The sequence below is a fragment of the Vombatus ursinus genome, unplaced genomic scaffold, assembly GCF_900497805.2.
Source record: "Vombatus ursinus unplaced genomic scaffold, bare-nosed wombat genome assembly UNPS02014791.1, whole genome shotgun sequence".
Taxonomy (NCBI): domain Eukaryota; kingdom Metazoa; phylum Chordata; class Mammalia; order Diprotodontia; family Vombatidae; genus Vombatus; species Vombatus ursinus.
Window position 1 is genome coordinate 73407851 of NW_020954569.1, and position 27743 is coordinate 73435593.

Here is a 27743-nt window from a genome sequence, read left to right on the forward strand (position 1 = left end):
TAATTTAATAAAGTATCATAAATATATCAAAACTGTGTTTATCATTGATCATTAAATATGCCTATGTTCTTGGTTCCCTTTCTAAAATGTTAATTGTTATCCCTACCAATAAAGTTAACAAACATTTATTGAGTAGCTACTATATGGGGTATCCTAAAAGTCTTTTAGGACATTCTATAATAAGACTTGAGAGAGTAAGGACAACAGTTTCATCCTTAAAGGCACCATCCTTGGGGTCTATGAACTTATCTTTTTACTATGTTGATAACTGTATTTCAATAATAATTTCCTTTGTATTTTATTTTATCCATTTAAAAACATTCTGAGAATAGGTTCATTGGCTTCACCAGAATGCCAGAAGGGTCAGTGACACAAAAAAAGATTAAGATTAAGGAATAATAACATATTTTTAGCTTATATTAGTGTAGCTACATGTATTATTTGAACTCAAATCTCATGTACCTTTTTTTGTGTGTTTACTGTTTTTGTTTTAAAGATGAATGGAAATAAGAGCCCATTTTGAGAAAACCATGGCAAAACCAATGAAAAAATGCAGTGTTTATTCTCCTATATCTACAGTATCTTCTCTTCTAGCAAGTTGCAGCTTGAACAGCAGTAATTCCTCTAACTCTGGTGACTCTATAAAATATAAAGACAAGCTTTACACCTCTGCTTCTCAGGCATTACAGGCCTACATTGATGATTTTGAGCTAAATTGTATATCTCATGATAAAAGTATTAGCAAGTTTAACCTTGGTCCGAATTCCAAGTTCTCCAGATTTCTTTCTAAACCCCCAAATGGTATGCTTTCATTATACTTTGCTATGTGTTTAACTATGTATAATAATTTTATGCATTGCACTTTTAGAAGATTAGTTTTTGTGGGGAGGCTAGATAAGAATTATTTTACAAAACCTGATCTTGCATAAAATCATTATGTAATTTTTTGGTTCCCAAGCTCTTTCAGTTGTAGATTCTTTTTGAGCACATTGTACTCTGATTCTAATAACTTTTTGAGTTTTGACATTTCTATGATCCTTTTCATTGATACTAGAAAGAGGAAGCTATAGGATAAAATACATTGGGTAATTTAAGGGAGTGAGTCATATTTGATTACCTTCCTGCTGTGTACAGGAAGGAATTCTGAACTAGAAATAGATTTTGTTGTTGACCTGGTCACTAATAGCAACCTTGAACAAGTCATTTAACCTACCTTCTTTGCTCCTGATTTCCTCATCTATTAAAACATAATTTGGATTGCATGATCTCTCATTCCTTTCTAATTCAATAGTTCTTTGATTCTGTGCTTTTTTTCCCTCATCCCACACCAGTTTTGTTAAGATAAAAATTAAGTGTTCAATTAATCCAGGATAGTTTTGCTGTTATTAAAATTATATTGCTCTCCCAAATCCTTGGCCTGATCCATCAGTCTTTTCCAGAAAAATCAAAGGTACTTTTCTTCATTTGACATAGACAGGGGACTGGAAGAGGGCATTTAAAGACTGGGAGGCTTTAAAGCAGAGAGTGAAAGAAAAAGGCCTGGTAAAATAACCAGAAACAGAAAAAACCTAGGGAAGAGAAAAAGAGAATAGAGAATAACTGGAATAAGCAAAACAAGGAAACATACTAGGCAAGAGAATGACAGTGAGAAAAACAAAGAGGTGAGATGTCATTGTGAAACATAGATAACTTTATTTTTACTTGTAAAGTGTTTTGGGGGAGGAGAGAAGGGGAAAAAAAAACCAAGGTAGTTTTTTTTTAATCATAACTACTTTTGTAATTATATTTACATATGAAACATAAAGATAAGCACAAATATGCAATATGGTTTTTTTTTAGGTTTTCAAGACTTCGACTACAAAAGATCAAAATCATCTTGTAAAAACCAGATGATTAGTGACATAGACTCTATTAGCCTAACAACTGATGATCTAGTACATTTTCCACCAGATGGATCACTGCCTATTGATACTTATATTGGATCACTACATCAAAATAGCAAACAGGACAGAAAACTTCCTAAAAAAACTTCATCAGAAAATGAAAGGAATCCTAGTTTTCCAGATCCTTGCAATCCTGTGGGAAATAAGGACTTGTTTACTCCTATTCTATTCTCAGATACCAATGAAAAACATTGTGGTGTGATAAAAAATACTTCAAATAAACATTGCAAATATGTTTCTGCATCATCAGAATATTCTTCAGGGATGCCTTCTCCCAAAGAAAATTCAAAGCATCATACTAGAAAAAATTACCCAAGATGGCTTACTAGCCAGAAGTCTGACCTTAATGTGTCAGGGATAACTAGTATTCCTGATTACAGTTATCCACTTTGGCTACACGATCAAGATCTGTTACCTGATTCCTCAAGTCAAAGTAGTTCTCAGATGCAAAAAAAAGAACAACACAATTATATGGAGAAAAGGAAAACTCAGTTTTCTCCTGAATTGGATTGTTACGAACGTTCACACTGTAGCATTTCAGACTCCAGGAGTGACAAAGTATTAGTTAATTGTAAACACAGTTGTGAACTTGGTCAGTTTCAGTATGAGAGTATGCCTTTCTCAGAGCAATCCAAAAAGCCATTCAGTGGTAACTCTTCTTTTCTTTTACAATTTTGCTATTAAAACTGAGAAACAAGCTAATAACATGTAGGGACTTTTATGTTTAACCCTTTATGGAATTCAGTTTACATATTCTTTTGAATGCATTTTTTCATTTTTGTTTCTCTAAAATGTCATTTTAACATTACTTGTTTTTAAAAAAGTTATTACTGCTTATACACATTTCAAATTGTGTGAATCTGTGATCTGAGTCATATTTTATCTTTCTGAAGTAACAATATTGTATTTTTACTTTTCTTAAATATCTAATTTTATTTTTCAAAAAAAATAGATGACAAAATTGAATTGCTTATCCTGAAGGCCAAGAGAACTCTAGAGCATTCCTCTGAAGGATTATCAAGTACCATGAAAAATGATGTCAGTCCCTGTTCGCTAGATAAACTAGAAGCAGAAAGATCATGGGAAAATACTTCAGTTACTTTGTGAGTAAGCAATAATGATTATTGGAATGTGTTGTTGAGATGGGAAAAAATAGAAATTAATCCACCAGTCTTCATTAAGCACTTACCATGTGCCAGGCCCTGGGGAGACACGCAGAAAGACTGAATACTGTCTATATTCACAATACCCTTCTAATATACAGCATAAATATAAAATTAGTAAATACTTATAACATATAAAATAGTTAAATACAAGTTAGTTTGAGAGGGAGAGCACTAACAGTCAAGGAATCAGTAAAGCCTTCATCCAGAGGATAAGGCCTAGATTCCATCTTAAAGGAAAAGATGGCCTCTATGAGGTGGAAGAAACGAGTGCATTCCAGGCATGGGGCATGGTATCTTGGTGCAAATGCATGGAAACTGAGAAATGGAATATGTTGTTGAACTAGAGAAAAAGCCATTTTGGCTGGATATCAGAGAGGGAGTAAGGTTGGAAAAATACAGTGGAACAAGGTTGTGATGGGTTTTAAAAGCTAAAGAGGAATTTATATTTTATCATAGAGGCATTAAGTTACTGGAACGAATAGAGAAGTCATGTGGTCAGATTTGGACTTAAGGAAATTTGCCTTGGGAACGGTTTTTCAGATAAAAGAACTTTATGCAGAATGACCCAGAAGTCTGACTAAGATTTTAGGATGCCCTGTATATAAACACAAAAGTGATAATTGTATACCTTTAGCACTAAGTCTTCTATATTTTAAATTGTGATTCTTATTTGTACCACAAGATGATGTAATGTCTTATAACTCCATATAACATATAATTTCTACTTTTTTCACCTCTTCATTCCAGAAGGTGCAAAAATAAGCTCATTCTCTCTTATTTTGAAGGAGTAGTCAAAGACTTTATTTTATAGATGCCTTTATCTGACATTTCATGTATTATCAGGGGTATGAAGAGATTACAGTGGGTATAAAGAATAATAGGACATATTAATAACTATTAATTAATAATTTTGGAGGAAAGAGGCCCACTTTGTAAAGGCCAAGCATGATGACTTCAATAAAAGAAACTTTAAGTGGAGAAACAGTCATAAATACAGAAAGAGCCCTTCTAGCTCTGATCTGTGATTCTATAACCTTTTCCTTCTTTATTTCCTTTGTTGTGGACTTAGAACTTATATTATACAACTCTGTTATATATTCTCCTATTCTCCATAAGGTATAAATAATAAGAATGAAGGAAATAGAGAAGGAAGAAACCATTGTTAATCTGAATAGGAAAGGATGTTGTATGTGCATTTGCTTTTCTCAACGGGGCTGCTGACTCTCACTTAGTTCTACACTGTGTTTATCTTCTCCAAATAGAACAGGTTCTTAACCTATTTTGTGTCATGGACCTTTGTATCAATCTGATAAAGCATATAGGCTCCTCAGGATAATGTTTTTAGATATATAAAATAAAATATATAGGATTACAAAGGTAATCAATTATATTGAAATACAGTTATCAAAATAATTTTTAAAAATAAGTTCATGGATCCTAGGTTAAGAACACCTAAAACAGAATGTAATTGCCTTTTGGTTAGTATCTATTTTTTGTGCATCTATGTGCAAGAACTGTGCTAGGTGCTGTGTAGGATGTAAATTTGTTGCCGTCAAGGATTTTACAATTTAAACGGAAACATTACACATAAAAAGAAAACGAATAAGTAGTATGGATAATAAATGATGTGAGAATGCATGGAAGGGAGATTATTATTGGTTGGGATAAGGGAAAGCTTTATAAAGGTGAGATTTGAACTAGGCCTTGAAGGAGGGAGGTGGGCATTCTGGAAAGTGGGAACAGTGTAGTCAAATATTGGAGGGGGAAAGTTCAAGAACTGTTTCCAGGGAAAGAGAAGGAATAGAAAGTAGGCCAATCCCTCTGGCAGTAGGGTTAATTCATAGCCTAGTATAGTTCTAAGTATTTAGTAGTTACTCCATAAATACCAGTTTGATTTTAAAAATAAAGAAAGGCTAAAGAAGTATGGAATGATTGTCTTGAAAACAGGGTATGAGGGAATGATTAGTAATTGAAGTATGTGAAAACAGGAGGTTGAATTCAGTCACCTTTTAAAGTCCCTGTTGGCTTTGAAATTTTATGAAAAGGACAGCTTTCATGTGAAACAAGGACATTTGCCTGGGATTGTCAGGTACTCTGGGAAAATATATTTGGGAAATTAACCTGTTGGGCTGTAAGATATGAATACACTTTGGGGGCTGGTACAGGGAAAGGTCTGTTTGTGTCTAACAGATTTGGTATTAATATCTAAAATTAAACTATATTGCCTACCAGTATAATGTAAAAAAATATTGAATTACCAGATTTTAGATGTTTGTTTTCAGAGACTCCTTCTACAGATTCTAGATGCCTTTTAGAATTTTGACTTAAATTCTTTTGTGTTTCTTCTCCCATTTTTGTTTACATGAACAATGTGACACTAAAATGATGAAATTGTTTTTATATGTGACATAGAAATCATAGGATTATAGTTTTAGAATTTAGATGAGGCCTTAGATACCACAGAGTTTAACTCTTTTATTTTAAAGATGTGGAAATTGAGGAATGTAGAGGTTAAGCCAACTTCTCAGCTTCAGTTTCTACATCCATAAAATGAAGATAATAATAGCACCTAGTTCCCAGGATTCTTGTGAGGATTAAATGAGATAGCTTAGTTAAAGCTGTATGCAGAATCTTAATTGCTACATATATATACATATATATAATATTATAACATTATATATTATGTGTTTTATACGTATATATGCATATGCTAGTTATTATTATTATCACTGACTTGCCCAGGGCCACATAGCCAGTAAGTTGTCCAGATCTTCCAGAATCCAAGTTGCCTTAGACCAAATCAATATATTTGCTTTATGTTTATACCTTGAGAATTTGAAAGCCATAAGGTTTTTTTAAAATATATGAAAGAAGCACATCGTTCTTCTTTCCCTTATGATTTTCCAACCCCATTCCATATTCACTGAGCTTTTGAAAGCATCTTCAGTAACATGTACTTATCAATTCAAACTTCACTCTTTTGGATTTTTTTGATAGGTGAACAGAGGCAAACAAGGTTACTTTGCTTAAAGCAGCTCCATCTTCATATTGCATGCTAATTGTGCAAAGTCGATTTCTGAAGTACTGTTCAAAAGATCATTAGATATATCCATTTACCCAGTTAGAATGTCCACAAAGATTTGTCAACTTAATTTAAACTGCTGTCTGTCTTTAGAAATAATAAAACTGTGTTTCTTCTTAAAATGGCCTTTCCTAATTTATATTTTTTCAGTATTTTATATCATTGTTTCTAGTTTGAAATTAGTAAGGCTTTACCATAATTTGTGGCTACTATAATTATACTCCTAGATGGTAGGATTACTTGTTTACCCTGTATTTCTATCTAGTAAATCACCTGTGCCTGTGGATTGTGGTGAAAGACCTCAACAAGTCATAAAAGTGAAACGTGTTCATGAGTTCCTTGAGGATTGTTTAAATAAGGATAATCCTGTAAGTAAAGCTGAATTTTTATTAACTTGAAAGGGGTTTGTGACAATATTAGTTTTTTTGTTTGGGATGAGTTTCCCTTGAGTCACAATTAAGTTATTTTAAAAGTGAGCAGAACTTATCCCAACTTAATTAATAGGATTCTTTAAGATACTATAAAATGTGTAAGAACTGTGATTATAACTCTACTAACAGACTCATTGTTTTGCTGAATTCCTGGAAATAGTGTTCGATAGTTAATCTTAGTAAAGTGAATTTTATTTTCTTATTGTCACAGTGTTATCGTTAGGATATTATGTTTCTGACCAAGGATTTGGCATCATATTAATCATAGATGCTGCTGACATATTTTTTAAAGCTTTATAATAATTTCAAATCATAAATTGTGCACCAATCCTATGAAGTGGTTATAAACATTGTACACAGTTATTACATGAGAAACCAAGTATACAACAAAAATTATAGATAGAACATGAAAATTCAGCTTTGATCAATGTGACAATGAAACTACTATTCTAGCCATTGCAAATATACATTGAAGTCACATTTCTTGACACATTATGATTAATATTTAAATTAAAAATGACTATTTAGAGATTTGTGTCTCAAAACTGTTTAAGGAGGTTTTGTATCGATTCCCTCCTCTTGATAGTTTCCACAGAAATCATTAAAAATCTTTCCATTAACCTTAGTAGAATTATGCTCAAAGTGCAATAATATGTGCATAATAAATGTTTGTTGATGATGTTTTTCCCAGCCCAAAAATTTTTTGTAAAGATAAGGAATGACTCAGTGTTTCTTTTCCTTAATTTGTGTACCTCCTCAATTTATTAAAAGCTAAAAGGACAGTTATTTAGCATCTACCTAAATTCTGAGTACCAGAGGAAAAGGGTTGTTAAGTCATTCTTGCTTTTTTCATTTCTACTGGCCTGTTCCACACTTTGTTGACAGAGCTAGCTATTTAGAGCACTTAACACTTCCATTGGAAATTAGAAAATGATGACTTGATCATTATCACAGACTTTTAAAAGGAATTTAAAAGACATTGGATTGCAGAGGCAATCCTGTTTTGTAGCTGTCTGGTTTCTGCAGTTAGTGAAGGCAGTGAGAATCAGGGAATGAGTATTATTAGGCGGCATTGAGGATGAATTTTAAAATACTGTTAACACAAGTCTTATCCAGAAATATTGATATAATAGACCACTTGAAAGTCAGACAACCCATGTCCTAGTCTTGACTGCCACTAACTTACTAGGTGTGTGACCTTGAACAAAGTCTTTGAACTTCAATTTCCTCATCTCTAAGATGGGAATAAAAATATTTTGCCTACCTACCTCATGGGGCGGTTGTGACAATCAGGTAATACGCACTTTTATGAGAGCAAAGAATTATTTTAGTATATGTTGTTATTGTTAGTGATAATAAATAATGATAAAATAGGGAAGTTGGATGAGGTGATTTTTGCAGTCCTGATCCAGCTCTAAAATTCTATGATAAAAATAGTAGGTGAATTTTTTTAATTAATGCTATATGACTTTGGAAGGTCAAGCAAATGTTTTGGTTTTAGAGAAGCACGCTGTCTGGAGGTAAACATCATGGTCCAGTTGAAGCTCTGAAACAAATGTTGTTTAACCTTCAAGCAGTGCAAGAAAGTTTTAATCGGTATACATATGCTGAGCAAGATGAAGAGATTAAACAAGTAAGCAAATATTTGACTTATTTTTTTAAGATCTATGAACTTGTTTAAAAAAGTCTTCCCTTAGTTTTTATTCCTATATCCAGTAAATTCAACTTAAAAAACATTTATTAAGCACCTGCTCTGTTTAGAGCAGTGTGTCAGTTGTTAGAAAAAATAAACTTCATTGAGCTTATATTTTTATTAGGGAAATATGATCATAAGGAAATAAATGTAATGAAATAATATGAAAAGTGAAAAGTAACCTAGTTTTAAGTTTATTTTACTATGCTTTTTTTTAAATGGAAACGTATAACAAAAATTTTATAAAATTGTGGTATATTTGCTTTAGATTTTAACTTGTTGATATTTAAATCAATATTTATACTGTTGGTATAAATAGAAGGTACCCCAAAAAATAGACTGCAAATGTTCAGGATCTATTGCCGGAGCTACAGATTGTGGCTATGTAAGACCCAACCTGTCATCTATATCTTGAAAGAGCCTAACATCTGGAAAGGTGGGTGAAATTGCTTGACTGTTATGATGATCATGTGAGGGATATGGTTGACTCTTTATTTACATAGGATTTTTGATAGTTTGGGACACAGTCAGATTTATGATATTAAGTCTGATCAGCCATAGTTGGTACCTGAGCCAAGGACTGTATTAAGATGTCCAAGAGATTGCTGCAGCCATTTCCTACTAGCCTGCCACCTCTTCATCTTCATAGAATTTCAGAATTAAAAAGAATCTAAGAAGTCATCTAGCTCAGTCCATATTTGAGTAAAAAATCCCCATTGGAACATCCTCAATTAAAGTTATTCAGCCTCTGTTTAAAAGACTTCCTAGGGCAGCCTACCCTAATTTTGGATGTTTCTAATTGTTAGGAAGTTTTACCTTATATCAATTTTAAATCTGCCTTAACTATTTTTATTTATTACTCCTAGTTCTGCTTTCTGGGGCCAAGGAAAACAAGTCTAGTGCCCGTTCCATATGATAGTCCTTCAAATGGCCCTTGAAGTCTCTATTATTTCTCACTCTTACTATATTACTGAGCCATCTTTTTATATTTTCTGGCTGATCCTTTTTATCTCAGTTTTTTTTAAAATGTAAACCAGCATTAACTATATGATGCCACCCTCTTAGACTCATGTATCTTTAATAATGTTTCTCTTACTGTAGGGAAAAATTGCATTGCTTTTTTAGCTGCCAATTTATGCTTTGAAATAATTGAGCTAATTAACTATTAAAATTCAGTAGCTTGGGCTTCTTTATAGATCTGCTTTCTGTCATAAGTACTAGTTGACACTTTGTTGTTGTTGTTTTAAATTAGAACACCTGTGTGTCAGAAACAGTTTTAAAATGACAGTAAGAGGAGTAAATCAAAGCATATTAATTCTCTTTGCAAATCTTTTATTTCCCCAGGACCCAATTGTAGATGCTGAAAAGTTTGTAATCTCTAAAAACTATGTATTCAAGATAAAAGGAGCTTAAGTAACACAGTGCTTTTATAAGCACTGGAGTTATAGTCAGACTATATAGGAAGTAAGCATAACTAGACCTACTGTGTTATTTTTTAGTCGTGCCAGACTCTTCATGACCCCATTTAGGATTTTCTTGGCAAAGAGACTGGTGTGGTTTGCTTCCATCTCCAGCTCATTTTACAGATGAGGAAACTAAGGCTCAGGGTCACACAACTAGTAATCTATAGGCATTTCATTTTCAGTTTTTTGCTACTATACAAAGTGCTGCTCTAAACAGCCTGATATGTATGGTACTTTTCTTTCAGTTATTAACCTCCTTGAGGTATATGTCCATAACAAGATTGATGGGTCAGAACATAGGTATAATTTAGTAACTTTTCTCAAATAATTCTAGATTGTTTTCTAGCTCCAACACTGATTATTTTTTATCCTTTGTGACCATTATCAATTTGAAGGTTGTGGGGGTAATACCTGAAAGTTCTTTTAATTTGTATTTTGCTTAAGAATAGATTATTTGTCTTCCTCCAAGTAATTTGAGTTCTTGGGTTTTCAAATAGTAGGCTAATTAATATATTTGCCTCTATTATTCAATCTGTTCCATTGATCTAATTTTCTGTTTAACTGATATGAAGTAGTTTTGGTGATTATTGTTCTTTATTTTGAGATCTAATGATGATAGACATGTCCCCTTTATTTCTATTTTTCCTATGATTGACCTTGAAATTCTTGACTTTTTTGGTCCTCCAGATGAATGTTGTTATTTGTCTAGTTCTGTAAAGGTTTCCTTTGGTAGCATTAAAATCCACAGTAATGACTTAGTTTTCATCCAGATCTTGCCTCATTGAGAATTGTCCATTGTGAGACCAGCAGTTGCTGTCAGCCTATGACCCTTTCCTATATATAGGGTCAGCATTTTGTTTGCTCCCTCACACTATGATATTTGCAGATCCTCTGGTGAGACTGTGAGTTCCTTGAGAACTGATAGTTTTTTTTGCCTTTCTTTGGTGTCCTCAGCACAGTGCCTGGCACATAGCATGCTCTTAAATGCTAACTATTCTCTTCTCTTATAGTGCTGATTTCAATAGAATTCCATTTTCCAGTCCAATCTCTGGTTTGAGGACCATACTTCCTTCTTGCCACTGATGGCCCCCACCTCTAACCCTATCAGTATTACTCCTTTTATTTTTAATATTACTAATAAATCTATTAGCCATTCTCTGCCTTTAGACCATAGTGCTTTAAAAGCAAGTGTCTAGTTTCTGAATATACACAGATTTATTTCATTTTCCTCAACAAAAGAAGATTTATTTAGCTGTGGCATGGAAAGGATATACTTCAAGAATACAGTTTGGTTTTTTTGTTTGTTTTTTGTTTTTTTTTAGCGAGGCAACTGGGGTTAAGTGACTTGCCCAGAGTCACGCAGCTAGTAAGTGTTATGTGTCTAAGGTCGAATTTGAACTCAGGTCCTCCTGACTCCAGGGCTATCACTGTATCCACTGCGCCATCTAGCTGCCCCAAGAATACAGTTTTTGTTTAGGTAGACAGCCTCTTTCAATATTCCAATGTAAAGTGATTACAGTTAGTACCTGGAATATCATGGCCACAGTGCAGATAAATACACTTCTGACATAGTCACCAATTCTCATTACAGGTCTTCAGTAAGGGTAGCTAAGAGCTTTTGTATGTAGCCTGACCCTTTGCCAGGAAGTATACTGAGACTTGCCTTGTACCACCCTCCTCTCACTGTTCTCCGCTCCATCACCCAAGACATCTCCTCTCTGGGAGTCCCCCTGGGGAACTGGCTTCATTTAGGAGACAAAGGATGGTCCCCATCTTGGGCCTCTAACTGATTTTACTGGTGCAAAATCCAGTCCTCTCTTAATGTTCCCCAGTCTGATATAACACCACTGAATTGGCTTCTTCAGACCACACTTTCAGCCACCATTGTTCCATTGGCCAGTCAGATTATTTAAACTTCTGCAGCTGTCCAAGTTCCTTGGTAGTAAAAGCTCATTCAACTCTCCAGTCCCTTTGTGGAGAAAATCATGTTGGTGAAAGTGGGATGGAAAGAAGTAGTGATGGTAGTAGTTGGCTAAGCCTGACGCTTTCTTATCACCAGTGAGGATTCCCAGTTCTAATACTCTCCTTCCTATTCTCTTCTCTTATAGTATTGATTTCAACAGGCTTCCATTTTCCAGTTCAATCTCTGGGTTGGAGACAATAATTCTTGCCTGTTATTGATGGCCCCCCTCCCCAACCCCTGTGAATATTACTCCTTTTATTCTTGCTATTATCAAATCCATTAACCATTCTGTGTCTTTAGGACACGGTGCTTAAAAAGCAAGAGCAATGTCTAGTTTCTGTGCAAAGATAGATTACTTTTGTTTTCCTTATTTGGACCTTCTAATTTTCTAGGGCCATTAATAATAACTATGGAATGCTCTCTCTCAGGATATTTTTATCCTCTATTAGCTACCTTTAGCATCTAGCAGGCTGGGTGAGAGAAGGTGGCTTTCCATAGTTATTAGGGCTTCCCTGCAACACTTGCAAGTTATTGTATTGGGCAATCCTTTCACTTGTGATGGCTCCCTCCTCATTTTATTACTTCACTTTGAGAACTACAAACCTCTTGTAATTGAATCCCACCAACTGTATGGCTAATTGTAGGCCAAACTTACTAATTGGAACAAATTGATTCAGTTTGAGGTTTACTTAGCCAAAGCATAGGAGGAATATTCAGCAAGGACACAGTGTTGATGTAGGTCTCTGTCTCTATAAAGAAAAAAATTAGTCTGGTCAGAAAGGCATGTTAACTTGAATAGCAGTGGAATATCCTGTAAATCTAATGGTCATTGACCCTGTGGGCAGGCCTTTGTGTGCTTCAGGAGACCAGGAAGCCACTTCAGCAGCATGAGCCCCAGTACATTGGACTAATCAAGGCTTATCCACAGCGTTTTTGTCTTTTAGGAAAAAACTAGCCCAGCCCATATGGCAGGGACCTTAGTAGATGTTATTCCTACCACAGTGGGCAAGTCATTTAACTCCTTAATGCTTCAGGTAATTTCCTCATACTTAACTGCTAATTTATAGATAGTAGAGAGAGTTTCCAGGATTTTCTATATTCTAAGTTGCTGATTCTGGCAATCACACACTGTGATTCACATCTATGCAACTAGAAGTTGAGAAAAGAGAAAGGAATGATCAGTCTCAGAGATGTCAGATGGCCTAATCAAAATAGTGAAAGAAGAGATACAAAACATAGTTAGAACTATTAGTGAAACACAGGGAGAATTGATGGCTTAGAAGAGATTGTGGAAAATCTTAACATAGCAGTAGGATAGCCTGAAAAGAAGAAAAGTGAATTTCAAGAAATCATAAAGAAGATTTCTCAGACACATTAGAATAAGAATTCAAAGTCTAAATTAATAAAATTACATCTATCATCACTAGAGAAAAGCCTTAGTCATAATACCCATGGATGGAATTATTCAGGTTTAAAGCTTTGTCAAAGAAAAAAATAGTATCATGGAATCTCAGCTAGAATTGTGTAGGGTTGTATAGCAAGGAAAAGAAATTGGAAAATATGGAATATTGAAAAGTAAAGGTAAATGGTTTATACCCAAGAATAATTTATCCTGAAAAGTTAAGGAGGAATTTTAAAGGAGTTCATGATTTTTAAGCATTCCTATTGGGAAAACTAGAAGTGGGCAATTTTAGGAAGACAAGAAATTTAAGAATGAGAAATAAATTTGAAAAATTTAAAAGTTCTATGTTATGATCTAGTGAATTACATTGTTTTTCTTGAATTTGTTTAGTATTTTATTTTTCCCCAATTACATGTAAAAATAGTTTTTAACATTCTTTTTAAAACTTTGAGTTCTAAATTCTTACTTTTCCTCCCTTCCCACCTCCTTCGTTGAGAAGGCAAGCAATTCGATATAGGTTATACATGTGTAGTTAATCCAGAACATTTACATATTAGTCATGTTGTGAAAGAAAAACGTAGACAAAAAAACCTTCAAGAAAAATAAAAACAAAATAGTATGCTTCAATCTGTATTCAGACACCATCAGTTCTTTCTTTGGCAATGGATAGCATTTTTCATCGTAAGTCCTTCAGAGTTGTAGTGACTTAGATTCTAGAAGGAGAACAGATTGTGAGCCCTTTGGTGTCAGTAAGGAACAAAGGGAGGCAAAGATTTTGGCTCTGTGTGTTTGGCCCCATAAAGAAATACCTCAGGCGAGAAGAAAAGAGGAACTTATTACTTAACCTTGGGAGAAGTTTATTTCAACATAGAGCTGGGAGTGGGGCTCTCTTGATCCTCACAGTTGTCTAGCCAGGCAAGGGTAGGTTAAATAACAAGAAAAAAAAAATAGCAGTACAAATACATTGAAGTGAGTAGGAGCCTGGGCTAACAGGTTGTAAGAGGAAGACTGGATTTTGAGAGGGAAGGAGAACAGACTATAGATATAATGGTAGAGATAGTGGATTGTCATCTGTGATTTCATTAGTATAGGAAGCTCCTAGCTGAGGAAACTTCCTCTACCATTGCAGGTCAGCTTCTTCTCTGCAAGTTAAATTAGTGTAAATTAGAGAATTGCCTGGAACACTGAGAGGCTCAATAGAGATCACTGAGAATCTTGAGGTCACGTGGCCAGTATATGTGTGAGTAGGAAGATCGGGGGCAGGGAGGCCTTGAACCCAGGTCTTCCTGGCTTCAGAACTGACTATTCACCATACCACACTGAAATAGAGGAATGTAAATGAATACCAAATTTAACAAGATTAAATGGAAAACCTAAACAGCCTGATTGATTTAAAATTGAAGTCTTATCAGATATTTGAAGAAAAATTAACCCTTCTGCTACAAAAACTTAACCAAAAATGTAGAAAGAAAGTACTTTCCAAATTCCTTATTTGGAGTAAATATGGTTGTCACCTCAACCAGAGAGGGAGACAGCAGAGAAACAAAGTATAGATCAATATCACTAATAAATATTGATGCAAAAGTATTAACTATAGGGGCAGCTAGGTGGTGCAGTGCATAGAGCATCGGCCTTGGATTCAGGAGGACCTGAGTTCAAATCCAGACTCAGACACTTACTAGCTGTGTGACCCTGGGCAAGTCACTTAACTCCATTGCCTAACCAAAAAAAAAAAGTATTAACTATATTAACAGAGACCATAGAGCTATTGTTAAAAGATATACTTTTATCAGTGTGGATCTTTACCAGGAATGTAATCATTTTCCAATTGTAGGAAAATGTTTTCCACAGTTGTATAATAAGTAATAAAAACAACATGATTATATCAATAGAGGCAGAAAAAAACTATGAAAAAACACGTCAGTTGTGTTTAAAACACTAAAATGCAAATAATGAAAATCACTATTCCTTAATATGATCAAATCATATAACCTATAATCAAGAGTTAGCACTATTTATAATGGAAAACATCTAATTTATAATCCCTTCTCTGTCTTGATATTGCTAGCACTCTGATGCAGGCTCTTCTCACCTCACATGTGGACTCTTCCCAGTAGCTTTCTGGTTGGCCTCCTTGCCTTGAGTCTCTCCTCATTTTAGCTTATTCTTCACTCACCTATCAATATGATCTTCCTAAAACACAGGTCTGACCATGTCTTTTCCTTATTCAGTGAACTCCGGTGACTTCCTATTGCCTCTAGGATACAAAAACTTCTGTTTGGCTTATAAAGCCCTCCATAACTTGCCCCTTCCTGCATTTCCAGTAGGAAATCTGACACATCCTTACCCCTAAATACTTTTCAGTCCAGTGACACTGGCTTCCTTGCATTCCATCTCTGGACTCATACATTTTTCCTGGTTATTACTCATGAATGAAATGCTCTCCCTCCTCATTTACTCCTAGTTTTCCTAGTTTCCTTCAAGTCGCAGCTAAAATCTCACTTTTCACAAGCCTTTCCTTGGTCTCTTTATCCTCCTTCATGTTACTGTCTTCCCTCTGTTCGTTATCACTAAATTATCTCATATATAAATAAATATATATGTATACTTATATATATATATTCATATGTATGTGTGTATGTTTATATATGTATGCATTAATGTGTGTATATGTATATGCACACACATATAGACAGATATGCTGTTTATACATAGTTGTTTCTGTCTTGTCTCCCCATTAGACTGTGAGCTCCTTGAAAGCAGGGACTGTTTTTGCCTTTTTTTAATGTGCCCAGTACTTAACATAATTCCTGGTACATAGTAGATGCCTAATAAATGCTTCTTGACTTGGAGAAACACTGGAAACTTTTCCATTAAAATTGGAAATAATGCTAAAATATTTCTACTATTAAACATAAGTAGGAAGATGTTTAGAGAATCAGCCCAGGAAGGGAGGAGAGAGTTATCTCATTTGCAGATGATATAATAATTTACTTAGAGATCCCCAGAGAATTAATTTTTAAAAATCTAATAGTGATATTAGCTTCAGTAAAGTAGAAGAATAAAAAAAATTGAATCACCAATCTTTCCGTTTACGTTACTAACAAAATGACCCTTGCATCCCTGGTCCCACTTGGTTATAATAAATTATTTCTTGAATAAATTATTGTAGCCTGACAGGATTTAAATGAATATTGATTCGTGAATGATGTTGGCCTGTGGTTTCCTTCTGTGTTTTTTCTTTCCCTGGTTTAGGTATTTAGACTATATTTATCTCATAAAAGGATTCTAGTAGAGTGTTTTCTTTCTTAATTTTTGAGAATAATTTGTGAAGTATTTGTACTAAATGTTCTTTGAAAATTTGATAAAATTCTTCTATGAATTCATCAGGGCCAGGATTTTTTTGTTTTGTTTTGTAGCTTTTTAACAGCTACATCTACTTTTGTGAGTTTTTTGAGCTCTCTATCTGGTCTTCTGATAGTGTTAGTATTTTGTAGTTTTGGAAGCATTCCTCTATTTTGTGTTTGTAATTTTGTTAACATATAACTGCATATGTTCTGATTATTATTTTTATTTCTCCTGATTTTGTTATGATTTCATCTTGTTCATTTGTTACTTTATTAATTTGATTTTCTGCCCTATTTTTAATTAGGTTAGTCTTTTTAAAGAATCAGCTTTTAATTTTAGTTATTTCAATTTTTTGTTTCCAATTTTTCCTTTTATTTTTAATATCTTTTCGTTTGTGCTTATTTTAGGGTTTTATTTTATTTTTAATTTGTTGACTTTCTAATTTTTAATGCATATTCAATTCAATAATCTTCCATTTTTCTGTTTTTTAATTTTTGATTGTAGAGATAAGATTTCCCCTGAGGACTGCTTTAGCTGCGTCTCAGAAATTTTTGTATGTTGTTTCCTTATTATAATTTTCTTTCACATAACTATTAATCATTTCTGTGTTTTTTCTTTGACCCATTTGTTATGTAGGATTTTATTATTAAATCTCTGTTTAGGTCTGTGTTTTTTTGTTTGTGGTCCCTAAACTAATGGCTAATTTAATTGTGTTATAGTCTGTAATAAATACATTACCTTTTCTTGCTTTTTTGTGTTTGTTTTCATTATCTCTGTGCTCTAGTACAAGTCAATTTTTGTAAAAGTTCTGTGTGGTGGTGGTGAGAAATAGGTATAATCTTTTGCAGTCCCATTTAGAATACACCATAAGTGTTTCAACTTTAGTTTCTCCAGCAATTTGTTCAGTTCCATATTTTCCTTTTTGTTGACCTTTCTTTTCGACTTATCCAAAACTGAGAAAGGGATCTTAAAATCTCTGTCACTATAATGTTATTGTCTATGTCTTCTTATAGATTAATTAATATATCCCTGATAAACTAAATTAGGATACTGGGCATCTTTGGAACATGTAAATTAATTACCGGCATTGGTATTCTTTCCTACTTTTATTTGATTATTTAATTCTTTTCCTTCCCCCTTTTCTCTGAGTCAAGTAGATTTTCTCTTCTTTTTCAATTAGTCCTGTTTGTTAGTTTTTAAAATTTTACTTTTTTTGTGACCATTTCCCAGAGAGGGTTTCTCTCACTTTCTTCATTATATATCTTCTCTTTCTTTCTAAACTAGACCCTCATTCTCTGGTTCATAACCCTTATAATTATCTAGTATCTCTCTATTCTCTGTATTCTTCATGAAATAAAAATTCAGAACTATCCATTCTGGGCTCTCTCCTCCAGGAAGGAGGTCAGGATAGGTGGCAGTTCCTGTTTTTTTTTGTTTTTTTTTTTAATCTTACTTTGGATTTCTGGCTGTCATCATGGAGACAACTGAAGTTGCTTTATCTGTGGCACATAATTTCTGACTTGGAGAGGTATGAGAGGTCAAGGGATTCAGGAAAAAATGTTTAGTTCTCCATCTTGTTGATCATGTAACCCAGAAGACCTGATCATATCTTTTTACCACTTACCTATAGAGAAGAACTCTTGTTCCTATGTAGGGAATTAACAATAGTATCTTTCTTGGATATCAGACCCTTACCAAAGATACTTGATGCAAAGTTTTTTTTTCTCAATTGAAAGTTTCCCTTCTTATCTTTATTATCTTATTCACAAAAAAACTTTTCATTTTCATGTAATTGAAATCATCTCTTTTATCCTTTGTACTCTCCTCTATCTCTTATTTGGTTAGTAGTTCTCCCCTTAGCCAAAGCCATGAAAACTTCCATTGATTTTCCTCCAGTTATTTTTTGTGATCTTTTATAACTAAATCCTATATCCATATGGAGCTTACTATGATATCAAAATATTAACACAGAGCACTGAAATTTCCATATAATCAAAACAGAGCTTTATTATCTATGGGAGAGAGGGAAAGGAGGGGATAAGCATTTACATAGTATATTTGCCATTTTATTTAATTCTTGAATTTTCAGTGTTTTATACTTTTTGTTGTTTATTCTCTAGTTTTTAAATTGTATGCTGAATGTATTAATTTTCTCATTTATTTTGTTATCTTTTCAGAGAGATAATTTTTATTCTGAGAATAGCTTTAGCTTCATCCCCAAAATGTTGGTATGTTGTCTCACTGTTACTGTATTTTATCACAGTTGTTAATTTTTCTATAAATTGTTCTTTGACTTTCTTATTATTCAGGATTTCTTAAATCTCCATTTATAATGAATCTGAATCTTTTGTTTGTGTTCCCTATGTTATTATTATTTTATTAATTGTGTTGCAATCAATAATAACCCCTTATTTGTAATTAATTATTTTTATTAATTATTGATTATTATTCATTTTAATGTGTTATGGACTATAAAGGATATATTTGGTAGTTCGGCTTTTTTACATTTGTTTTTAAGTTTTGTGAATTAGTACCTGGTCTGTTTTTGCAAAGGTACTATATAATTCTGAAAAGTTATGTGTATTCTTTAATCTTCTCATTTAGAAGACTATAAATCTTTCAAATAGGATTTCTCCAACAGTACATTCAGTTTTGTATTTATCTCTTTCTTTATACTTGTTAGATTTGTCCAGTTTTGAAAAACATTGAAAGTTCCTAATTACTGTGTTATTGTCAATGTCTTTTTGAGTTTAGTTAACTTTTACTTTATGAATTTAGATGTTATAATATCTTGTACCAGTATGTTAGTGTTGTTTTGGTTCACTGACTAGGATTCTTTTTAAGCAGTGGTTTTTAACCAGGAGTCTGTAGATAAATTTCAGGGAAATCCATGAATTCGTTTTTTAAATAGTTTGTTAACTTTAAATATAATTATTTTCCTTTATAATTCTATGTATTTTAATTTTTGCATTTAAAAAAGTTTTGAGAACAGGTCCATAGCCTTCACCATACTGCTGGAGATATTCTTGGCCCCCAAAAGGTTAAGAATACTTGCTTTAAATGTAGGTGTACAAAAATATTCATAGCAGCTCTTTTTGTGGTGGCAAAGAATTGGAAATTGAGAGGATGCCCATCAATTGAGGAATGGCTGAGCAAGTTGTGGTATATGAATGTAGTGGAGTACTATTGTGCTATAAGAAATGAGGAACAGGCTGACTTCAGAAAAACCTGGAAAGACTTGTATGGTCTGATGTTGAGTAAAGTGAGCAGAACCAGGAGAATGTTGTACACAATAACAGCCATGTTGTGCGATGACTAATATTGATAAACTTAACCCTTCCCAGCAATACGAGGATCTAAGACATCTCCAGAGGTCTTGTGATGGAAAATGCTATCCACACCCAAAGAAAGAACTATGGAAGTTGAATTGCTATTTTTTCCTCTTCTGTTGAGTTTTGTTTCCTCTTTCTGATGGTTCTTCCTATTGGTTTTAATTTTTACTTATAACATCACTAATGTGAAAATATGTTTAATAGGAATGTATATGTATAGCCTATATCAGATTGTGCGCCGTCTTAGGGAGGGTGGTGGGGAGGAAGGGAGAGAAAAATTTTAAACTCAAAAGCATATGGAAGTGATTATTGATAAATCAAAATAAATTAATAAAAAATTTTAAAAAAATAAAGTATAATGTAGGGAGCAGCTGAGTGGCAGCTAGGTGGCACAGTGGATAGAGCACTGGCCCTGGAGTCAACAGGACCTGAATTTAAATCTAGTCTCAGACACACAACACTCACTAGTTGTGTGACTCTGGGCAAGGCACTTAACCCCAATTGCCTCATAAAAAATTTTTTTTTAATTTTTGCTTTTTCTGATAGTATGACTGTGATTCCTTTGGAATCATCTGATACATATTAAATTTCTTCAAGCTTCTTGTTTTTGTTCCATGTGTCTTTATTTTTTCAAAATGTGTTTTTTAAGCACAGTATATTGTTGAATTTTTTTTTACCTGTTCCACCATTTTTCTTTCATTTTATTGAGTTACTTAATGCATTCATATTTAAAGCTATTATTGTGAGATTTTTGTCTTCTTCCATTTATTTCTTTTGTATTGATTTTATCCTCTCTTTATAAGTCAGTACCTTGATCCTGATTAAACTAATTTGGTACTCGTGTATTCTCACAAGCTTTTCCTTTCCTTATTCTCTTTTATTTGCCCTATCCCAAGTTCTTTATACTTTCTTAAATATTTAATTTTGCTTTCTATTTATCTGTCCATCCTCCTTTTTCATCCTTGCCATTCCCTGCCAAGGTAAGCATGTGATTCAAAATCATCCATCTCCATCCCCAACCTTTTTGTTTAAGTAATATTCTTAAGTAACATTCATTAGAGTCTAAGCTCCTTGTGAGTAGGGATTATTTCATCCTTTGTATTTCTATTCCAGCACCTATCCCAGGGCATAGAACACATCTCAGTAAGTACTTGTTTTTTGATAGATTGTGATGTCTTTTTCCAAAAACTTTTCTTTTATGGAAAATGCTATCCACATCCAGAAAAAGACTCTGCAGTCAGAATGCAGATCAAAGTGTACTGTTTGCTCTCTTTTTTTGTTTGTTTGTTTCTTCTTTCTCGTGGTTCTTTCCATTGATTCTAATCCCTTTTTACAACATGACTAATATGAAAATATGTTCAATATCAATGTATATGTAGAACCTATATATCAGATTACACTCTGTCTTTGGGAGGAGGGAAAAGAGGGAGGGGGAGAAAATTTAGAACTCAAAATTTTATGGAAGTGAATGTTGGAACTAAAATTAAATTAATAAAAAAAAGTTTTCATTCACTTTTCCCTCTTCATTTCTTTCCTCTTCTTGATTCTGAATCCTGTTGTCCCATTCTTGGACATATTTATTCCTTATTTATTTTATATTGTAAGAGGTAGAGCTTCTATATATAAACTCCCATTTATATCTTTCTGTTTTTATAGATCTCACTCCATTTCCCTCTCCTTGTATATGTTCATTCACTTTTTGATCGGCCCATCTTTTTTGGGAGGTGTCTTTTCATTTATGATAAAATTAAAATCCAGGTCTATGTCTTCTCTGTCACTTTGGGGCTGCAGGCCGATCCTAGGCACATATAAATAAATTCCTTTTCCTCCATAGCATAACATTTAGATAAAGTAGTCTCATGTCGTGGCTATTCTTCCTGTACAAAATCCATTTTAAAGCCCTTAACTCTCACCGCAGACTTACACTTTCCCTCCCACCCCACTGCCACTGTCATGGGAACATTCTTTAATGGAAGCCTTTTATTAGCTCTTCTAGCATGAGATATACTTTTTAATCTCACTATCCTGATATTCCCTTCCATTACTTCTGCTCTACTTCAAAAAGTCCCCAACCCCCACATTCTTTTTGAGAAACTATCAGTTAATTTATATGGGAGCAATGAATATGTCCACTGCTCTTAATCCTTCCTTTATGATGTTTAAGATTCTTTTAACTCTTTACCATATATATTCTTTTTGTCTCTTGATGATCTTTTTTTTTCTTTTACCTCTCAATCCAACTTTATTTTCTTTTTGGGGGGTAACAATTGCCTATAAACAAGATAGAATTTATTTAATTGCTTTGGCTTTTCTTCTTAATTACATTTACTGTTTCTTGTGTGTGTGTGTGTGTGTGTCTCTCTCTTGAGTTAATTCTGTATTTGCCCTTTTCTCTATCTCTGTGCATTTCTCTCTTAATTGCTGTCCTATTCAAATGTACTACCCTGTTGTTTTTGATAAATGCATCTATTTTGTTCCCAACTCCACTAGCTATCACTTAACTCCTATTTGCCTCAGTTCTTCATCGGAAAAATGAACTGGAGAAAGAAATGGCAAATCATCCAGTATCTTTGCCAAGAAAACCCCAAATGGGGTCACAAAGAGTTGGACACAACTGAACAACAAGAAATCCATTTTGTTGCAGGTTCATCTTTTTTTTTTAGTGATGATTAGACTCAGCTTTGGAGGATATTTTATTTATGGTTGCAACTTGAACTACTTTGATTTTTTTTATAAGAAACCATGACACTTATGCACCGCTTGCTTTTCCTTTGAGTATTTAACAAATTCAACAGATAGCTTTTAAAACTGTCCTATTTTCTTGCTTTCCTTCTCTTCTGTGCATTTGTTTAAAATGTCCTTGACCCTTTTTTTTCTTTTTTTGGCAGTTCTATCCTTTGCTTTTTGGAATATCTTATTCTTTTGTCTGATATCTTCTGGCTACAGAATCCTTCTAAATTATTCAAATAGCTGAAGACCCTTTTTCCTGGCTGCTTATAAAATTTGTTGTTTAGTACTGAAATTCTGAGATATAACTAATTACATGCCTTGAAGCTTCAAGTGTGGGATTTTTCTCTGTTGGCAGTCTGTGGATTCTATCCATCAGTATTTTAATGCCTGTATTCAAAAATTATGGATGGTTTTCTGGAATTGTTTCCTGTATTTATGGTATTCAGGTCTTTTAATGTAATATATGTTTTGGGGAATTCTATGAGCCTTAAAGTTATTTCTTTTTATCCTTTTGTTAAGGTCGGTCAGTTTGGTTTGTACAGAATTAGTTTGGTCAAAGCTACTGTTTGCTTTTCTTTTTCAAAATTTATTTCTACTTTGGTGGAAAAGTTCCTAATATGTCCATTGTTTTTTCATAGCCTCTACAACTTTGAGGATATTCTTTTTCCGTTAGGTTCTTTAGGTTCTCTGCTTTGCTGTTTGTTTTGTGTAATTCTGTATTGAGAACTTTTTTTCACCATCTAGTTACCACCCTACTACCTTCTTTAAACTATTTGATTTCTCTTTTGAGTACTTCTGGAGTTTCTTGCTGTTTTTCTGTGGTCTCTGAAAAGTCTGTAGTATTCTTTTCCATTTTGTATTTTTGGTTTTTCTTTGTAGTATAATACTTGTTCAGTGTTTATGGTCCTTTTTTGTTTACTTGCTTTTACTAATTTTTCCTGTCTTTGAGTCTTGTTGTTTTATCTGTGCTGGAGCCATACTTATACCCAGCCTTTTTTTCTTGGACTTTTTGTTCTTTAGCCTTTTTTTCTATTCAGAATAGCTTGTCTCTGGTACCCCTCCTCCCTCTTATCTCTTTCCCCCTCTACTTCTCTGATGTATTTTCTGCCACACACACCCCTGAATCTAGTGCATCACTACCTCAGGTTATGGGTGTGGGACCCTGGTTGGATCCTTGCCCAGGGTAAAGTCTTGATCCTTAGGTGGTTTCTGGTCTCCTTTCCCTTTCACATGAAAACCCCTTGACGTCAAGCCAGCTCTACACTGCTTTGTCTTCTGCACCTCTCCCCTCTCCCCACCCAAATTATATTCCCTGTCCTTTCCATAGCTGAGCATCATCAATATTTTCGACCGCTTGTGGATTGGGGGGAGGAGAACTTAGAATGAATCCTTGTCATTGGGGAATTTGGCAGTGCTCTTTGGAGCGCTTTGGAGAGTTAGAATATGAAACACAAGCCTGGGAGATTGCTCAAACTATTTTGTCTACTACTTTGTGGACTGAGGATGGGGAGGATAGGTGGAAGCATCAAGTATTTTAGTTTCTTGTATTGTTTAATGAGGCATTTCCCTCCATTGCTCCATTTCCTCCATTAACTTCTTAACTTGTAGGTTCAGCAGTAATTATTCTAGATTTGGCACACTCAAAAGGTTGGACAGGTTTGAGGAAAATAAGTATTCATTGCCTTTAATCATATGACTAGGTCTCTTGTCCAAAATTATAGTTTTATAAACAAGGTGTGTTTTGGAAAATTATGGTCAATATTTGGATCAATATAGTATTCAAATTATGTAGTCTATTTACTTTGAAACACGTTTTCTTTATTTTCAGTTATTAACTCTAATAGAATAATTTTCCTTAGATTGGCAATTATACAGTTGTATTACAAAATTAAGGATCTACCAGTGTAATCAGATTGGACACAGATATTCACAAAAATGCCTTAGGACCATGGAAAGATGAATAATCTAAAAAACATTCTTTTTGTTGTACTGTTGAACCTCATTTGCTGGTATTATTGCTTCAGAAAATCAACAGATGTTTTTGAAGGTTCTGTTTGTTCAAAAATATTCTATATACCACATTGTTTAGAAATACACATTGTAATTTTTATTATGTTTATATATGTAGACATACAAAAGATGTGTATGTACATATGCATACATATATATTATATATTGTAAATTTTAATATTTAACCTGATTTGCTATTTTTTTTATTGATAGTGTCCAGAGGATGAAGGTTCTGCAAAAGAAGATGTAATTCCTATTACTAAATCTCTTGAAAAGTAAGTATATTCTTATTTATAAACATTAATGTTAGGGTCACACAGCTAGTAAGTGTCAAGTGTTTGGTCTGAGGCTGCATTTGAAGATGATTTTGGCAGCTTTGTGAAGGATGGAGTAGAGAAAGGAGAGCCTGGAGAAAGAGAAAACAATTAGTTGACTATTGTAATTTTCCAAGTGAGATGTAATATGAGGATCTGAACCAGGCTAATGGCAATGTAAATGGAGCACTGGGATTTTTGTGAGAGATCTTGTCCAGATAGAACCAACGAGGGCTGGTAAAAGAACTTGAGGACGGGGTGATAAGGTATAAGGAAAAGTCAAACACGGCTCTAAGATATATGTAACATTTAAATGTATATGGTGTATAAATAAATACACATATGGGGCTTTTTGTTTCAAGTTTTATTTTAATAATCTCTTTAAAGACAGAGACAATGTCTGACATTTTTTGCAGGTCATAATGCCAGTTTGTATAGAGGTGGATGTATACCCATATGGGTCTGACTTTGAGGCCAGTGTTTTATCCACTAAACTAAATTGCCTCTGTCTAAATACTGAAATATCTTTTAAAAAATTCTAATCACTTTTTATTTAAAAAAATTTTTAACCAGTGTATTACATAGGTGTTTGTCATATAGATAGCATATATAACATAATCGGTCCTTTTCTTGATGATTCAGGTCATCATTATTATTATCACTTAGTATGCTGTGCTGGAATATAAAATGACAACCTTCAGTAGATATTGAGGTGTTTTGAGCTATTTGTCCCTATGCAAAATAATTTCAAACAACTATGATTTTTCAAGTTTTTGTCTGCTTATTACACTTTGATATTTTGGGGAGCTTATCCCTCAATGTCATTTGTCATTTCTCCTCCCTAAGTCTGAAATGTCATTATTGGCGAGTGAATGAATGTAACCCATTTTATCTAGCCAGATCCAGTGCAGGCCTTATGTTTAGCTACCCAGACATCTTATCAAAACAGTACTATCATTACTTCTGGAAAGGATAAATGATTGGCTTATGGCTTTATTCATCATTCTTGTGACTGCCCAAACTAAAACTCCCTTCCTTGTTCACCACTTCCTTATATGTGTTGTCTCCCCCTATAAAAACATTAATTACTTGAAGGAAGGACCTGCTTCACTTTTTAAGAAATGTATATTCCCAGCACCTAGCACAGTGCCTGATATGTAATGAAAACCAATCTGATCCCTGAATTAAAGGAGCTATCAATGGGGTGTGGGAGGTGGAAGGAGGGGAGATGTACACAGATAAATGAATATATGATAAGGTAGAATGTTATGAGAACAGATAATAGTTGGAGTAGTTTTGGGTGATGTTGAGGTTTAAGGCATTTCCACTTTGTACAGATGAAGTTTAGTGGAGATGGAGGCCATGGGAGTTGAAGAAGTAAGGAACTGTTCAAAGGGTATTCAGTATGAATACTGAAATCAGTGAGGATGATGGCAGGTTTTGGGAGAGAAGTTTGTAAGTTAGGTACTGAAGTCACTGAAGAAATTGTCGTTGGGAGAATAAAAAATCCTAGAGACCCATCATCTGTATGCAATGGGACATGTGACAGTAATAACGGATGGTGTAAACAACATATGAATGCCCTAGAAAGTATGATGTATTTTCATATAATTGAATGTATGCTACCATGCATTCAAATGAAAAATAGAGACCTAGAAAATTAGAGGTTCAATGAGAGTATCTACTTGCACAGTTATTATTTTTCTGTATTACCTTTGAGTAGTACACAGTATTTTTTATTTTCTTAAATAATCTTCAATATATTCTTGCTAAGTCGAGAAGGGCCTCGCATTATTTCTTTTACTAGAGAGGCAGCAACTAGGGTCAAGAAATTACAGTATTTGCACATTGTCTCACACCAATTTGCTGAAACTATACAAAAGCATACTTCTTAAATATTGGGATAATAACTCTTACCATTTTACTGTAAAGATTAAAATATTTATGTTCTTGGAATTATTCACAACATTTATAGAATCTAAGATAAATTATTTATTAGTCCCAAATAGTATTCAAATGCCTTTTTAAAGAACTAAGTTAAAACAAACACAAGAAGTTCATTTGAGGGAAAATGTTCAAAATTAAGTAGTCTAACTTATTATCTAGTTATTTCATTTTATATAAGAACTGTGCTATATATATTTTCTATATACTGAATATTCACTGTATACTATTTGTTAGTTTATTGTATTTTATATTTTTTTCAAAAAGGGCTTTGCACCATTTGTCCCGTCTGAGAGAACTAGTTGAAGATACCCATGGCAAATCAAACCTAATACAATCACGGAAAAATGAAGAGAGAAAAAACTGTCTAACCAACAAAAATTGAGATTCCTTTTTAAATGCTCACAAATGGGCTAAAATGGATTTTTTTGTTATTTCAGAGGTAATTACCATAAATTGTCCTGCTCTCTTAAAATGACATTGTTTTGCACCCTAACTTCATTGCATACCCAAATAATAGAATTGGAGATTTATCATAAAGCCTAACCTACCTGTTTTCAGGCTAGTAAATGTTTAAATCACATTAGATGGATAATTTCTGTTCTTTCCTTCAAGATTTCCATGAATTTTTTTTGCTATATCCTATTCCTCTGTTTTAGTACCTCAACAAGAAGTCTATTTTCTTATATCTCTCTGTAGTAGTAGACTGCTTACTATAAACAGAATGCTATTTCATTAAGCTTGAAAAATTATAAAAATTTCTAAGGTGATGTAATACAAAAAGTATTTTGGTGAAAGCTTATTGCTACAGTGTTCACAAGATGCATAATCATTTTTGTTTTCACAAAGCATATATTAAAGGTTTAGGGTATTTGCAAACAAGAACAAATTGAGAGATTGGGAAATGTAGAGTTCAGAAGAA

The 27743-nt window shown here is 33.5% G+C and overlaps 1 protein-coding gene across 1 annotated transcript; it reads left to right on the forward strand.

Moving 5' to 3' along the window:
• Positions 1–500: 500 nt before the first annotated feature.
• On the forward strand, positions 501–27398 carry CUNH18orf54 (chromosome unknown C18orf54 homolog). Its single transcript, XM_027869117.1, has 7 exons — positions 501–801; positions 1840–2592; positions 2896–3046; positions 6457–6559; positions 8124–8255; positions 24777–24838; positions 27089–27398. The coding sequence occupies exons 1-7, from the start codon at positions 501–503 to the stop codon at positions 27204–27206; spliced, it is 1620 nt and encodes a 539-aa protein (XP_027724918.1). The 3' UTR covers positions 27207–27398.
• Positions 27399–27743: the final 345 nt, after the last annotated feature.

What these genes read in the sequence shown, in the direction of transcription:
- CUNH18orf54 (XM_027869117.1), top strand. Translation starts at nt 501, where the DNA reads ATGGAAATAAGAGCCCATTTTGAGAAAACCATGGCAAAACCAATGAAA. An exon ending in TCTTTCTAAACCCCCAAATG is followed by an intron (nt 802 to 1,839) that starts GTATGCTTTCAT and finishes GTTTTTTTTTAG; the next exon opens with GTTTTCAAGACTTCGACTAC. An exon ending in GAAAATACTTCAGTTACTTT is followed by an intron (nt 3,047 to 6,456) that starts GTGAGTAAGCAA and finishes ATTTCTATCTAG; the next exon opens with TAAATCACCTGTGCCTGTGG.